The sequence below is a fragment of the Dendropsophus ebraccatus genome, chromosome 3 (assembly GCF_027789765.1).
Source record: "Dendropsophus ebraccatus isolate aDenEbr1 chromosome 3, aDenEbr1.pat, whole genome shotgun sequence".
NCBI lineage: Eukaryota > Metazoa > Chordata > Amphibia > Anura > Hylidae > Dendropsophus > Dendropsophus ebraccatus.
The window spans coordinates 100,610,058-100,624,405 of record NC_091456.1 but is presented as its reverse complement, the minus strand read 5'-3'; the positions used below and the strand labels follow the sequence as shown (position 1 = coordinate 100,624,405).

The 14,348-nt window shown below is 44.1% G+C and overlaps 1 protein-coding gene across 1 annotated transcript in view; it reads left to right on the top strand.

Annotated features, from left to right (window-relative positions):
- MIER2 (MIER family member 2) overlaps positions 1-14,348 on the top strand; it is a 70,771-nt gene that overhangs the window by 11,109 nt on the left and 45,314 nt on the right. Inside the window, exons 2-4 of the mRNA XM_069964441.1 lie at positions 10,644-10,729; positions 10,802-10,927; positions 11,017-11,101. Coding sequence (XP_069820542.1) covers positions 10,644-10,729; positions 10,802-10,927; positions 11,017-11,101 — 297 coding nt within the window. The remainder of the gene's footprint in view (positions 1-10,643; positions 10,730-10,801; positions 10,928-11,016; positions 11,102-14,348) is intronic.

Genomic DNA, 14,348 nt, shown 5'->3' with positions numbered 1-14,348 from the left:
TCTTTCCCTTACTCTTTTATTATATCCGATGCACTCTGATACTGGGCCTACAGTCTCAATCTATCTATTAGCGTCCTTTTTGGGGGACTTGGGATTATCTCCCTGATGTGCATATTCGTCCTTTAGGTTACTTCACTGTATATAGAGCACACTAGTGGATGTTTTTTGATTTCTTGTGGATCTGTTTTGTATATTTTTAATACATTATTAAAAGTTAAGTATTAGTCAGTCCTAAGTGGTCGTTGTACGCCGGTGATTACTGTGTATCAGCCAGGCCTACACGGTGTATAATGAAGAATATAGCGCTGTGTATTATGGTGCTGTGTATCAGCCAGCCCTACACGGGTGTATAATGAAGAATATAGCGCTGTGTATTATGGTGTTGTGTATCAGCTAGCCCTACACGGTGTATAATGAAGAATATAGCGCTGTGTATTATGGTGCTGTGTATCAGCCAGCCCTACACGGTGTATAATGAAGCATATAGCGCTGTGTATTATGGTGCTGTGTATCAGCCAGCCCTACACTGTGTATAATGAAGCATATAGCGCTGTGTATTATGGTGCTGTGTATCAGCCAGCCCTACACTGTGTATAATGAAGCATATAGCGCTGTGTATTATGGTGCTGTGTATCAGCCAGCCCTACACGGTGTATAATGAAGAATATAGCGCTGTGTATTATGGTGCTGTGTATCAACCAGCCCTACACGGTGTATAATGAAGAATATAGCGCTGTGTATTATGGTGCTGTGTATCAGCCAGCCCCACATGGTGTATAATGAAGCATATAGCGCTGTGTATTATGGTGCTGTGTATCAGCCAGCCCTACACGGGTGTATAATGAAGCATATAGCGCTGTGTATTATGGTGCTGTGTATCAGCCAGCCCTACACTGTGTATAATGAAGCATATAGCGCTGTGTATTATGGTGCTGTGTATCAGCCAGCCCTACACTGTGTATAATGAAGAATATAGCGCTGTGTATTATGGTGCTGTGTATCAGCCAGCCCTACACGGTGTATAATGAAGAATATAGCGCTGTGTATTATGGTGCTGTGTATCAGCCAGCCCTACACGGTGTATAATGAAGAATATAGCGCTGTGTATTATGGTGCTGTGTATCAGCCAGCCCTACACTGTGTATAATGAAGAATATAGTGCTGTGTATTATGGTGCTGTGTATCAGCCAGCCCTACAAGGGTGTATAATGAAGAATATAGCAATGTGTATTATGGTGCTGTGTATCAGCCAGCCCTACAAGGGTGTATAATGAAGAATATAGCGCTGTGTATTATGGTGCTGTGTATCAGCTAGCCCTACACGGTGTATAATGAAGAATATAGCGCTGTGTATTATGGTGCTGTGTATCAGCTAGCACTACACGGTGGAGTCATTCACAGACCAATGCTCCATGTTACCGTGCGAGATCTATATGTATTATTACATGAGCCTCTTACATATCATGCTATAGACTGTACATCACGCGTGCGATAGAGAGGGTACATGCACATTTTAAAGGGGTTGTCCGGCGAAAAAAAATTATTCACAGAATAACACACATTACAAAGTTATACAACTTTGTAATGTATGTTATGTCTGTGAATGGCCCCCTTCCCCGTGTTTCCCCCCACCCACGCTAGACCCGGAAGTGTGGTGCATTATACTCACCGCATGTCGTGTCGTCCACGGTCTCCGATCGTCAGCAGTAACGTCTTCTTCGGGAGCTTGGCGGATCTTCCCTAGTGCCGGCCACCCTCTGCAGCGTCATCCGAAGCTCAGCCGCGATTGGCTGAGCATAACTGTGCTCAGCCAATCGCGGCTGAGCGGCTGATGACGCGGCCACGTCATCAGCTGCTCAGCCGCGATTGGCTGAGCACAGTTATGCTCAGCCAATCGCGGCTGAGCTTCGGATGACGCTGCAGAGGGCGGCCGGCACTCGGGAAGATCCGCCAAGCTCCCGAAGAAGACGTCACTGCTGACGATCGGAGACCGTGGTCGGCACGCGACAGGTAATGTATAGCGCACCACACTTCCGGGTACACGGGTGGGGGTGGTGGGACACGGGGAAGGGGGCCATTCACAGACATAACATACATTACAAAGTTGTATAACTTTGTAATGTGTGTTATTCTGTGAATAATTTTTTTTCGCCGGACAACCCCTTTAAAGTGACTGTACCACCAGGCCCAGGCTGAAGCACTGGAGGCGGGCTGACCCACCCCCAGTGGGAAGAAACCCCAGCCCCTCCATGTTGTGACTCCATTAGAATCAATGGAACCCTATCATAGAGGGGCTGGGGTTTCCTCCCACTAAGGGTGGGTCGGCCTGCCTCCAGTGCTTCAGCCTGAGCCTGGTGGTCATTTTAATAGGTTTCGTTAAAGGGATACCCCGGATGTGGAAAATGAATAACTATTGAAATACATAAAAAATTAGATAGATGTGTCCTTTAATGTATAACCTTCTCTGTGCCATTTTGTGCACAAGCGCTTTTGCAAACGAAAAAACAGCTTCATATGATAAAATGGTTTGGAATCTTTATTTCATATAGTTAAAGTGGTCATACAAAATAAATTTAAAAACGCTGGCGCGTTTAGAGACAACAGTCTCTTATGCTGGGTTTACACGGAGCGATTATCGGGCGAATTTTCGCGATAACGATCGAATTCGAACGATAATCGTACGTGTAAATGCGGCGAATGATCGAAAAATTGTTAATTTTGATCTTTTAACAGGTTCTTAAATCGTCGTTCGTCGTTCGCAAAAAATTCGCCAATCGTTCCGTGTAAACAGTCGTTCACTGATTTTCCCTATGTGTGAGATAGGCTTAAGCGACCGCAAAACAAATTTTCTGTACGATATATCGTACAGTCTAAACGCTGATCGTTATAAAAAAAAAAAAATTGTTACTTCAAAATCGTTAATCGTGCGATCGGGCGAATTATCGCTCCGTGTAAACCCAGCATTAGTCTCTACAATTGTTATTACGAACGAACAATGTGTACGTACACAGAAAGGTTTGCCAGTGATTGTATGGCCCGCTGAAAAAATGCGACTAATAGCATAAGAACAAATTTTCATTAGGCGTTTGAGTGTTGCCTACATACACAGGATAGATTATGGTTTAAATTCGATATAACAATTTTTTTTTTTGCGTGATAATCTTTCCATGTAATAGGGCCCTTACTTGTAGTTCATTGCCAACCAGGATATGTTGTAAGCAGCCCTCCCTCTAATCCACTTTGTCTTCTGGTGATTTCATAGTGGGATAGGGTCTGTACATGCATTATACAAACAGTGAAAGATATATATATATATATTGGGATAAAACAATTCATCTGGAGGGAGTATGCAGTGGGGAAAGGTACATGTCCTTGCAGGATTAGTTTCCCTGTATGGGAAAATAGAGATGTGACACTTCAATGCAGCATAAAATATATTGAGCAAGTTTTCTGTATGTTCACACAACGTGTGAGACCGGCCGTTCCGTGACCCTGGCCGGGTCACGGAACGACCAGTCTCTGCACAGATCATCCCGTCCGGTACTGCAGTACCGGACGGATGATCTTTATGGCTGTAGTGTTCTGATGCAGGCGCATTAGCACGCACCCGCATCAGAACTTGCCACTGGACAGAATGAAGCAAGCGGCCGAAGCCGTTCGCTTCATTTTGTGAACTAACAGGTCTTTCAACGACCGCAATATACTGAATTGGGGCCACAGAAAACTGACATAAGATCCTGGCAGAAGCGTATACGATGTGTATACGCTCCGGCCGGAATCCCACAGAGAAATAGGCAATGTTACGTATTGTGAACATAGCTTAAAGCTGTGTTCACACAAGCGGTTTTGCTATTTGCTAACAGATCCGTCTATATTTATTGAATGGAAAAGCATAAACTAATGAGCAGACTAATTCAAACTGACTGTAAAATGTTAATTTCTTTTTAATGGTCTGTTTGCATTTTGGCTTTAAAAAGAACGACTTTTGTACATCAGTGCATATCAGTGTATTTTTTTTCTTTGGTTTCTCTCTTCTGCGCAGGCTCAGTGAAAAAACTAATGAAAACTGATAACTTCTAAACGAATGTTAACAATTATACCTTCTGTTTAGATCCGTCCCAATTGACTATAATGTAAAAGAAAACAAAAAAAAGACGGATGTGCAATTTCCATTTGTGTTCTGTTTTTTTTGAATGGAGGAAAAAAAAAGGTCCATGCAGGATTTTTTTTTCCCCTTAAAAAAAAAAACGAAACACTGACGGAATGCATGTAAAAGAAGCACAATAAAAATGGATAGAAATGAATAGGGTGTTGGTCAGATTTCGTTTATGTACTTTAAAAAACGGAACTGTGGCGGAGAGAATAACGCCAGTGTGAACCTAGCTTAAAGGGCTATTATTTGGCAAACCAGCTTTTCCAGTGCAATAGTGTGGGGAGAATACAAAGAATTGGTCGGATTGATGAAAAAAAACCTCCAGAGAAAGTGATCCTGTGGCTGTAAGCAACTCATTAACCCCTTGCCTCTAAAGCCTGTTTTGGCCTTAATGACCAAGCTAATTTTTTAAAATCTGACCTGTCTCACTTTATGTGCTTATAGCTCAGTGATGCTTTAACGTATGCTAGCGATTCTGAGATAGTTTTTTCGTCACATATGGCACTTTATGTTAGTGGCAAAATTTGGTCACTACTTTGTGTTTTTTTTTGGGAAAAACATCAAAATATCATGAAAAATTTTAAAAATTAGCATTTTATGAACTTTGAAATTCTCTGCTTCTTAAAAAAGGAAGTCATAGCACATAAATTAGTTACTAAATCACATTATCAATATGTCCTCTTTATTCTGGCATAATTTGGTAAACATATTTTACTTTTTTAAGGTGTTACGGGGCTTAGAAATTTATTAGCAATATATCAAATTTTCATGAAATTTCCAAAATGGATTTTTTTTAGGGACCAGTTCTTTTTTTAAATGGATTTAGGAGGCTTGTATACTGGAAACCCCCAGAAGTGACCCCATTTTGGAAACTAGACACCTTAAAGAATTAATCTAGGGGTAAAATGAGCATTTTAACCCTACAGGGGCTGGAGGGAAGTGTTCACCATTAGGCCGTAAAAAAATGGAAAATTTAAATTTTCCAATAATATATACGTTTAGATTAAAGTTTCTAATTTTCAAAAGGAACATGAGAAAAAAAGCACCCCAAAATTTGTAACGCAGGTTCTCTTGAGTACAACAGTACCCCATATGTGGGTGTAAACCACCGTATGGGCACACAGCGGGGCTCAGAAGGAAGGGAGCGCCAATTAGCTTTTTTTAATACAGATTTTGCTAAAGAAGTTTCCGAGCGCCAGGTGTGTTTGCAGTGCCCCTGTAGTGTCAGCAGAGAGAAACCCCCACATAAGTCACCCCATTTTCGAAAGTACACCCCTCAAAGAATTCATTTTGCGGTGTGGTGAGCATTTTGACCTCACAGGTATTAGAGGAAAGTATTCAAAAGTAGAGAGTAAAAATGAAAAACTCGAATTTTTCCAATAATATGTTTGCTTAGTTAGAAATTTCTAAATTTCACGAGGAACAGGAGAGAACATTCACCCCACAATCTGTAACGCAGGTTCTCCTGAGTAGAACGGTACCCCATATGTGAGCATAAACCATTGTATGGGCACACAGCCAGGCTCAGAAGGAAGGGAGCGCCAATTAGCATTTTCAGTGCAGATTTTGCTGAAGAAGTTTCTGAGCGCCAGGTGCATTTGCAGAGCCCCTGTAGTGCCAGCGGAGTAAAACCTCTCCATAAGTCACCCCATTTTGGAAGGTGCACCCCTCAGAGAATTCATCTTGGGGTGTGGTGAGCATTTTGACCCCACAGGTATTAGAGGAAAGTATTCAAAAGTAGACAGTAAAAATGAAAAACTGGAATTTTTCCAATAATATGTTCCTTTAGTTTGAAATTTCTCAATTTCACGAGGAACAGGGGAGAAAATTCACCCCAAAATCTGTAAAGCAGGTTCTCCTGAGTAGAACGGTACCCCATATGTGGGCATAATCCACTTTATGGGCACACAGCGGGGCTCAGAAGGAAGGGAGCGCCAATTAGCATTTTCAGTGCAGATTTTGCTGAAGAAGTTTCTGAGCGCCAGGTGCGTTTGCAGTGTCCCTGTAGCGCAAGCGGAGTAAAAAAAACCCATAAGTCCCCCCATTTTAGAAAGTGCACCCTTCAGAGAATTCATCTTGGGGTGTGGTGAGCATTTTGACCCCACAGGTATTAGAGGAAAGTATTCAAAATTGGACATTAAAAATGAAAAACTCGAACTTTTGCAATAATATGTTGGTTTAGTTTAAAATTTCTAAATTTCACGAGGAATGAGAAAAAAAATTCACCCCAAAATCTGTAACGCAGGTTCTCCTGAGTAGAACAGTACCCCATATGTGGGCATAAATCACTGTATGGGCACACAGCAGCGCTCAGAAGGAAGGGAGCGACAATTTGCTGGAGCAAAACTGCAGCTAGTAATGGTTATTAGAACAGCGCAGTTACTAAAATACAATAAAAAAATTAGATTACAGGTAATGCGGGGTGGTTTACGGGCAACCTGGGGTGGTGATGGGCAACCTGCTGTGGTTACGGGTAATCTTGAAGTGATTACGGCCAACGTGAGGTGGTTACGGACAATCTGGGTTGGTTACGGATAAACTAAAGTGCTTATATGTAATTTGGGTTGGTTACGGCAATCTGGAGGGGGTTATTGGCAATTTGGGGTGGTTAGAGGCAACGTGCGGTGGTCAGGGGCAACGTGGGGTGGTCAGGGGCAACGTGGGGTGGTCAGGGGCAACGTGGGGTGGTCAGAGGCGGCGTGCGGTGGTCAGAGGCGGCGTGCGGTGGTCAGAGGCGGCGTGCGGTGGTCAGAGGCGGCGTGCGGTGGTCAGAGGCGGCGTGCGGTGGTCAGAGGCGGCGTGCGGTGGTCAGAGGCGGCGTGCGGTGGTTACGGTCAACGTGTGGTGGTTACGGGCAACGTGCGGTGGTTGCGTGCAATCTGGGGCGGTTACGGGCAATCTGGCGTGATTACGGACAACCTGGGGCGGTTACAGGCAACCTGGGGCGGTTACGGGTAATCTGGGGGGTTAGGGGTAATCTGGGAGTAAACTGCAGTTATTACTATAATAAAAAAAAGTGTGTGTTTTATTTTTTTGTGTGTTTGTCACTTTTTGTACTTTTACACATTTGTTTCACTGTATTACTATGATTATTGTGATATTTTCTATCACAGTAATCATAGTTCAGTGACAGAGACCAAATTGGTCATTATTTTATTACCATCCCTGCGAACAAACATCGTTTGTTCGCAGGGATGGGGGCAGCCATCTTGGACCTGATGGCCGCCCGGGTACGGTGAACTGGGGTCTGATCGGGGGGCTGATCTGGGGTCTGAGGGGACATTTTTCATCTCCCCCCACCGTGGATTTACGGTGGGGGGAGATGAAAGCTCTCGGCGGCGCCGGTAATTCCCGGTACCGGAGATCACCGCTATAACGGTAATAGCGGTGATCTCCGGTATCGGAGGACGAGGGGAGGGGGGCCGGGGGGCCGGGGGACATACTAGTTGTGGCGGTGGGGGGAGGCAACGTGCTGCAGCCTCCCCCCGCCGCCCGATCGCCGGCATTTTACAAATCTCCCCATAGACGCTGTTGTCGCAATGACCGCGGCGTTTATTGGGTTAACTGCCCGGGGGCTCCCCTCCGGGCAGAGGCAGCAGGGGGATGCTGTGTGACACAGCCTCCTCCTGCTGCCCGATCTCACCTAGGGACAGAGGGGGGAGGCAGGGAAGCCATGACGTTCCTGGAACGTCATGTTGCGGGAACTACCTGCTTTACATGACGTTCCAGGAACATCATTTTGCGCCAAGGGGTTAATGAAAGGGGGTCAGAGGAGGATGTCAAGAAACGTTCTGAGGAACAGGTGGTGCAAAGTCAAAGAAATTACAGCAAAATGAAATGCTGGTGCTTCAATTAAATGTCTGAATGTACAACTTATCATTCCTTAGCACCAGTGGGCTATAGCAGCAAGCAACCAATTTAAGCACTATTGCTGTCTAAGGGTGGGTTCACACTACGGAATCCCCACGGATAAGTTCTGGCGGATTCTGTCGCTTGTACCTGTTCACGGCTGTGCGTCTTCGGCCGTGCCATAGACATCATTCTATGGCCGGGCAGATTCCGCATGCTGCCAAAAGAACTGACATGTCGATTCTTTTGGCTAAACCCGGAATTGGCCCGGCCATAGAATGGTGTCTATGGCACGGGCGGAAATAAACGCCGATGCGAACAGGTACGAGCGACGGAATCTGCTGAAACTTATCCGCGCTAATTCCATAGTGTGAACTCACCCTCAAGGAAACAGATAGGCAAGACCCCAGTGTGCAAAAAATGCAAACAGTGGATAACCAAGCAGTGGAAATACATTTCCTGGTTAGATTAATCCAGATGTTGCTCCCAACTGTTAGGGTACAAGGAGGTTGCATAGTAATATGGGGACTATTTCCTTGAGACACCCTAGATCCTCCCATACCTGTAGATGGATCTAATGGTCCCCATAAACATATATGATAGCACGTTTTTTTTGCTTGCCTGCCATTCAGTCTCAGAAATTGAAGGGATGTTCTGGTATTAAAAAAGGTTTTTAAACAAAGCTATCACCCCAATGCATATAACTTACTAATACAGTGTTATCACACATTGTACTGGCTTTAGCCAGCTTTTCCGTGTTTCACCACTGACAGGAAATGGAAAATAAAAGAACTACAAAATGTGTATTGTCTCCAGCTCCTCTCTCTTTCCTGAGTGCAACCTCGTCTGATGTCACAGAAGGCTTGGGTGGATCTTATGTCTGAGCTCTAGCTTGCCCCCTAGGGATGACCTTACACTGTGTTTTTGCAGTCCATTTAACGCATATGTTTTTTGAAAAAAAATGGATGAAGTTGTGTGCAATCGTTTTTTCCATCGACTTCCATCTCTCAGTCTACCCTTCTTCTCCCCTCCCTTCCAAGACTGCTCATGTAAACAGTGGCTCTGTCCAGCTGATTCTGCACTCTGTGATGCTGGAAGGCTTAATCTGAGGTCAAGTTGCTGATGACTTCACTGTGATTAATCCTCTCTGCATTAACGAGTGCAGAGTGCCAGGGTGCTGCTGTTTACCTGAGCCATCTCGGAAGGGAGGGGGAGAGACGGAGACAACAGCTCACACAGTTTTCTGTGTCTTCAGCAAAAAGCAGCAGCCTCGGGACTGGGAGAAGGAGACTGAAAAAATAATAGCAAGTATGAAATAAATTGTTAGTTTCCAGAAAGGGGAATGATTCAGCGTGTATTTTACCTGAGGAGACTACCCCTTTAATTCCTGTGTTTTTTTGCTGTTTTTAAAAATTCCATGTAAATGAAGATTTAGCTAAGCATTTAAAAGGAATCTGTCAATTGAATGGGGTTAAATATTATTATTGTATATCCCTACCTGTGCATTCTAGAAAAAAAAAACCTGTATACTCACCTCTCCCACTTTCTCACTACTGTCCAGTCTTTTGGTCCCTGCTGCAGTCCTCTTTTACCTTCCTCTATTGATGTTATGTTCTGCGGGAATTGCTGCTTGAGGAAAACATAGGGACTGTAATCTCTCATTTATGCTGCATGTAGTGCAGAGATAGGGAACCTAGACCTGAAGTAGGCAGCGTAGCCTGGAAAAAGTTGTCACTGTCTCACCCACTCCCAATGATTAACAATGTTTTTCTATTCAGTGAGAGAGAAAAATCAGTCATGTGCGCATGGCAACAGCAGTGGTGATTCTTTTGCAGTCGCAGGCTATCTGCTTTTAGGGGGCAGTTCTCAAGGCATAACCAAAAGCAAATCTAATGCTGGGTAGAGATGATGAATCACTGATCTAAACAAAGTAAATCACTTTGTTCAGCGCTCCACTCATCATGCAGCCGGCCTTTCAGCGCTGCTTTGCTCCCTGCTGCTCCACCCCGGGTGCCAAGGAAAAGCTGGATCCAATCCTGGGAAACTGGGAGACGTTTCCTAGGATTGGATCCATACTTTATCCAAGATCCTGGGTGGAGTGGCAGGAAGCAGAGCAGTGCTGAAAGGCTGGCGGCTTGATGTGCAGAGTGCTGATCAAACGAAGCGATTTGCTTAGTTTAGATCAGCGATTCGCTCATCTATAACGCCAGGAACCTACCCTCAAACTGCCAGTACGGTTTTGTACACTTTATCACACCATGTCCTGGGGCCGGTATTTTGTCAAAAAACAAGTTTTATTTGGGCAGGGAGTCGATGAGGAGAAGCCTAGAGCATCTGTGAGAGAACGGCCTCATTGATTCCCTGCATTGTGTGAATAAAGTGTTTTTCTACCAGGATAATGGCCCCGGAAGAAAGGCCAACCCCAGGATCAGACATGGCGTAAAGAAGTGTACAAAACAGTATTGGTGGTTTCGGGGTGGGTACATGCCGGAACAGATTTGCTTCAACTGACTGGTTACCTTTGAGGTTCAAATGGAAATGCTGTGACTGATGTGTGTTGTCGGGCCACCATTTAGCTTCATGTACTAAGTACTTGTATTTCATTCAAGTCTGTAACCTTTGTAACTTCCTTATCCTTCAGTGGTCTCCTTTCAAAAAGGGTTAAGAATAGCTGAGATCCTGGCGCAGGAGGAGCAGGAACCATTGTGGGCCACTGGGGACACACAGGTAAGAAGGGAATAGAAGCTAGTTTTATTATGGGGTATCATTTTACTAAACATATTCTTGTTTGTTTTTTAGGAAACGGAGGCTGAATTTCATGACTTATTGGCATTTTATGGCTATGACAATTCAGATTGTTTATCAGACAGTGAAGTAGATAATACTCAACCTGAAACCACACAACCTATTGGTTTTCTACAGCCGGTAAGACACTGCAGCAAAGGGAATACATTTTTATAACAAATATTGTAACATAGAAGATATTGAGCTAAGATTATTTATATATTTTTCAGGAGGAAGGGTCCACTGAACCTGCACAGATGTCTCCCTCCTTGACTTCAGGAGGGTCCACTGAACTCTCCCCACGTTTTGCTGACTGTAAGTCTGAGACTTTTGCAGACAATTTTTCTAAATTGTATATATAGATACCGACTGTCACAAGCCAATATAGACACGGATTCAGGGAGTAAATGTGTAACCACAAAAAAAAAAAAAAAAAAAAAACACCTTAAAACCTAACTTTTATTGGTTCCAATAAAATAAAAACATGTACAAAACAGAAACAGAGACATGTCAATTCCTCCTGAGCAGGCGGGTGGAGATTAATTTAGGAGCGTGCGGGGTCCGCAGGAATTTATCTACGCAGATTTCATAGTGTGAACGCACCCTCATAGTTATGACAATGAACTGGTAACCAAAATACCTTTTTTACAATTAATCGAAAAACAACAGGCCTTCCTACAAATAATTTAAAAACACACAAGGTATATAAAGTCCTAAACAAAGGGGGTACTCCTGAGGAAAAAAAGTCAGCTGGTATCAGAAAGTAATACAGATTTGTAAATTACCTCTGTTTAAAAATCTCAAGCCTTGGAACTGTCCAGAGCAGTAGCAAATCCTCAAATCCTCTTCTGCTTTAGACAGTTCCTGTCATGGAAAGAGGTGGCAGCAGAGGGCACCTTGTCAGATTGGGCAGAATACACCACTTCCTGCAGGACATACAAAAGCTAGAAGACTGGAGATTTTTAAATAGAAGTAATTTACAAATCTGTTTATCTTTCTGGCACCAGTTGATTTAAAAACATTTTTGTTCCTCTGGAGTACCCCTTTTAAGGCCGGGTTTACATATGTCCGGCGGTGCGGCGGCGTTTCCATCCGGAGGGAAACGCATCATTGAACTGATCCCATTGTTTTCAATGCGGCGCCGCACCAATTCAATTGAATAGAGAGCCGGATGCCTCTCTGGGCAAGACGCATGCCGTTCGGCTCTGGCATCCGGCGTTCAGGCAAATAGTAGCACAAAATAAACATATCTCTCCCCCCGTGTGCTCTCCCCCTCCCCTATAGTCCCCCCCTGGTCCCCCAGTAGTATATCGTCCCCCCTGTTTCTCCTCCAGTAGTATATAGCGCCCCTGTTGCCCCCCCCAGTAATATTTAGCTTCCCTGTGTGCTCTTCCCCAGTAGTATATAGCCCCCCATGTGCGCTCTCCCCCTCCCAATTAGCCCCCCCTGTGCGCTCTCCCCCTCCCATATAGGCCCCCTGTGAGCTCCCCCAATTAAAATACAGCCTCCCTGTGCGCTCTCCCCCAATAGTATACAGCCTCCCTGTGCGCTCTCCCCAATAGTATATAACCCCCCATGTGCACTCTCCCCCTCCCAATTAGCCCCCCTGTGCGCTCTCCCCCTCCCAATTAGCCCCCCTGTGCGCTCTCCCCCTCCCATATAGGCCCCCTGTGAGCTCCCCCAATTAGTATACAGCCTCCCTGTGCGCTCTCCCCCAATAGTATATAGCCCCCCATGTGCGCTCTCCCCCTCCCAATTAGCCCCCCTGTGTGCTCTCCCCCTCCCATATAGCCCCCCTGTGCGCTCTGCCCTTGTAGTATATAGCCCCCTGTGAGCTCCCGTAGTATATAGCCCCCGTGCACTCCCCCGCAAATCCCATTGAAAATGACAGGAAAACATACTTGGGAAAAAAAAAATGTCAACTGATGAGAGCAACTTGTGACAACTGATGGGAACTGATGACAACTGATGGAAACTGATGGTTTTTAATGAAAAGAAGGATAGAAAAACTGATGGCAACTGATGCATTTTTGGCATCAGTTGTGGTCAGTTTTGAGACAAAAAACGCAACTGATGCCAACTTATATATGTAAACCCAGCCTAATATAAACTTCTACTCATGCATAATATAAATCCTTTACAGTAGTAATACATTAAATCAATGTTGAAGGTGTCGAGGGCTCATCAGTGGAATGTTTTTGTTTTCACCAACCCCCTCCCTGGCCATATTGCAAAAAAGGGTCTTTCTGGAGTTGTTCTTTAATGTTGCAGCAAATTTTATTGTTTACCTTCTAAGAGCCATCATGCTTTTATTTTTCTGGTGACAGGGCCGTATAGGGGCTTGTTTTTTGTGGGACCAAATGTAACCAGTTGGGCCCAGGGAGGGAGAAGATGGGTCTGCTGCAATGCTGACACAGGACACAAGTGGCAAGATGATTGTGACCTGCCAGCCACAGAAACGCAGCCTTTTACTGTATCCCTGGTGAGAGGGGGCTCTCTCTAGCTCAGAGGCACACTGGTATATTCCCCTGTGGTCCAGTCTAGTCCTGCTTCCAATTCTATGATAAGGGGCAACACATATATAATAAAGTGCAATCATATAAAGTGCAACATCAAAAGGGTTATAAGTAATATATCACTGAAAGAAAAAGCGTGAGTAACAGGACCGAGAATACCCTATGCTTAGCACCACAATCTTGGGGTAAGCAAGAATCTCGCTGTCTCTCCTATGAGTCCAGCCAAGGTTTACTCTTTACTTACATATCCTTTCCCAAATCATGTAAATATGCATATTCCCAAGGTCACTTTGTTTCCCTCTGTCAGATAGGGTGGCATGAATCACTTAACAAGTTCACTGTTAATTGTTCTGTTGGAAAAAGCTGAAATACATTCTGCTCTGTCGTATATGCCTGAACAAAGAAAATGTGAATGCTGGCAATCTATTTAGGTTTATATGTAGTTATCAGTTTGAATATGGGGTGCTCATTCCAGAGAAAAAGCTGGCCGCAGTTGTATCATCAATTTCTATTATACTGTACCTAAGGCAAGATTCGGCAACAACCAAGTGAGCGCTTACATACACACAGAGCATTATGAAGGGTATGTTGCTGGTTCTCCGTGACAATGTTCTACCTCGTAGACCTGAAGTAGACCTGAAGCCAGGCTCTTTAAAGTCTCGTTTTAAGCTGTTTTAATGTAAAGGTCTTTTTTTTTTTTTTTTTTTAATAGTGCCCCCCACCCCCCCAACTCAGGAACTGACACTTTACTTGGTGAAAATCATGTTCTTGTGTAACGTGTTATAATGTTAGTAGTCACATCAACGAATATCGCTATGACTGTTCGCAGTGCTTTTCATTACATTTTTTTAAATAGATTTTTAATGCGTCTTTTGTATTTGTAAGAGCAAAAAAAGATGTAAACAGCACCTAAGAAATTTTAAGGAGCAGCACTTTGTACACATTACTTTAGTATTAGCTTGGCTGCATAGACTCATTTGCTAGGGCACACCATTTGCAGTATCTTGAGTCATTTATGTTTATTCCTGCACATACCATATGTATGT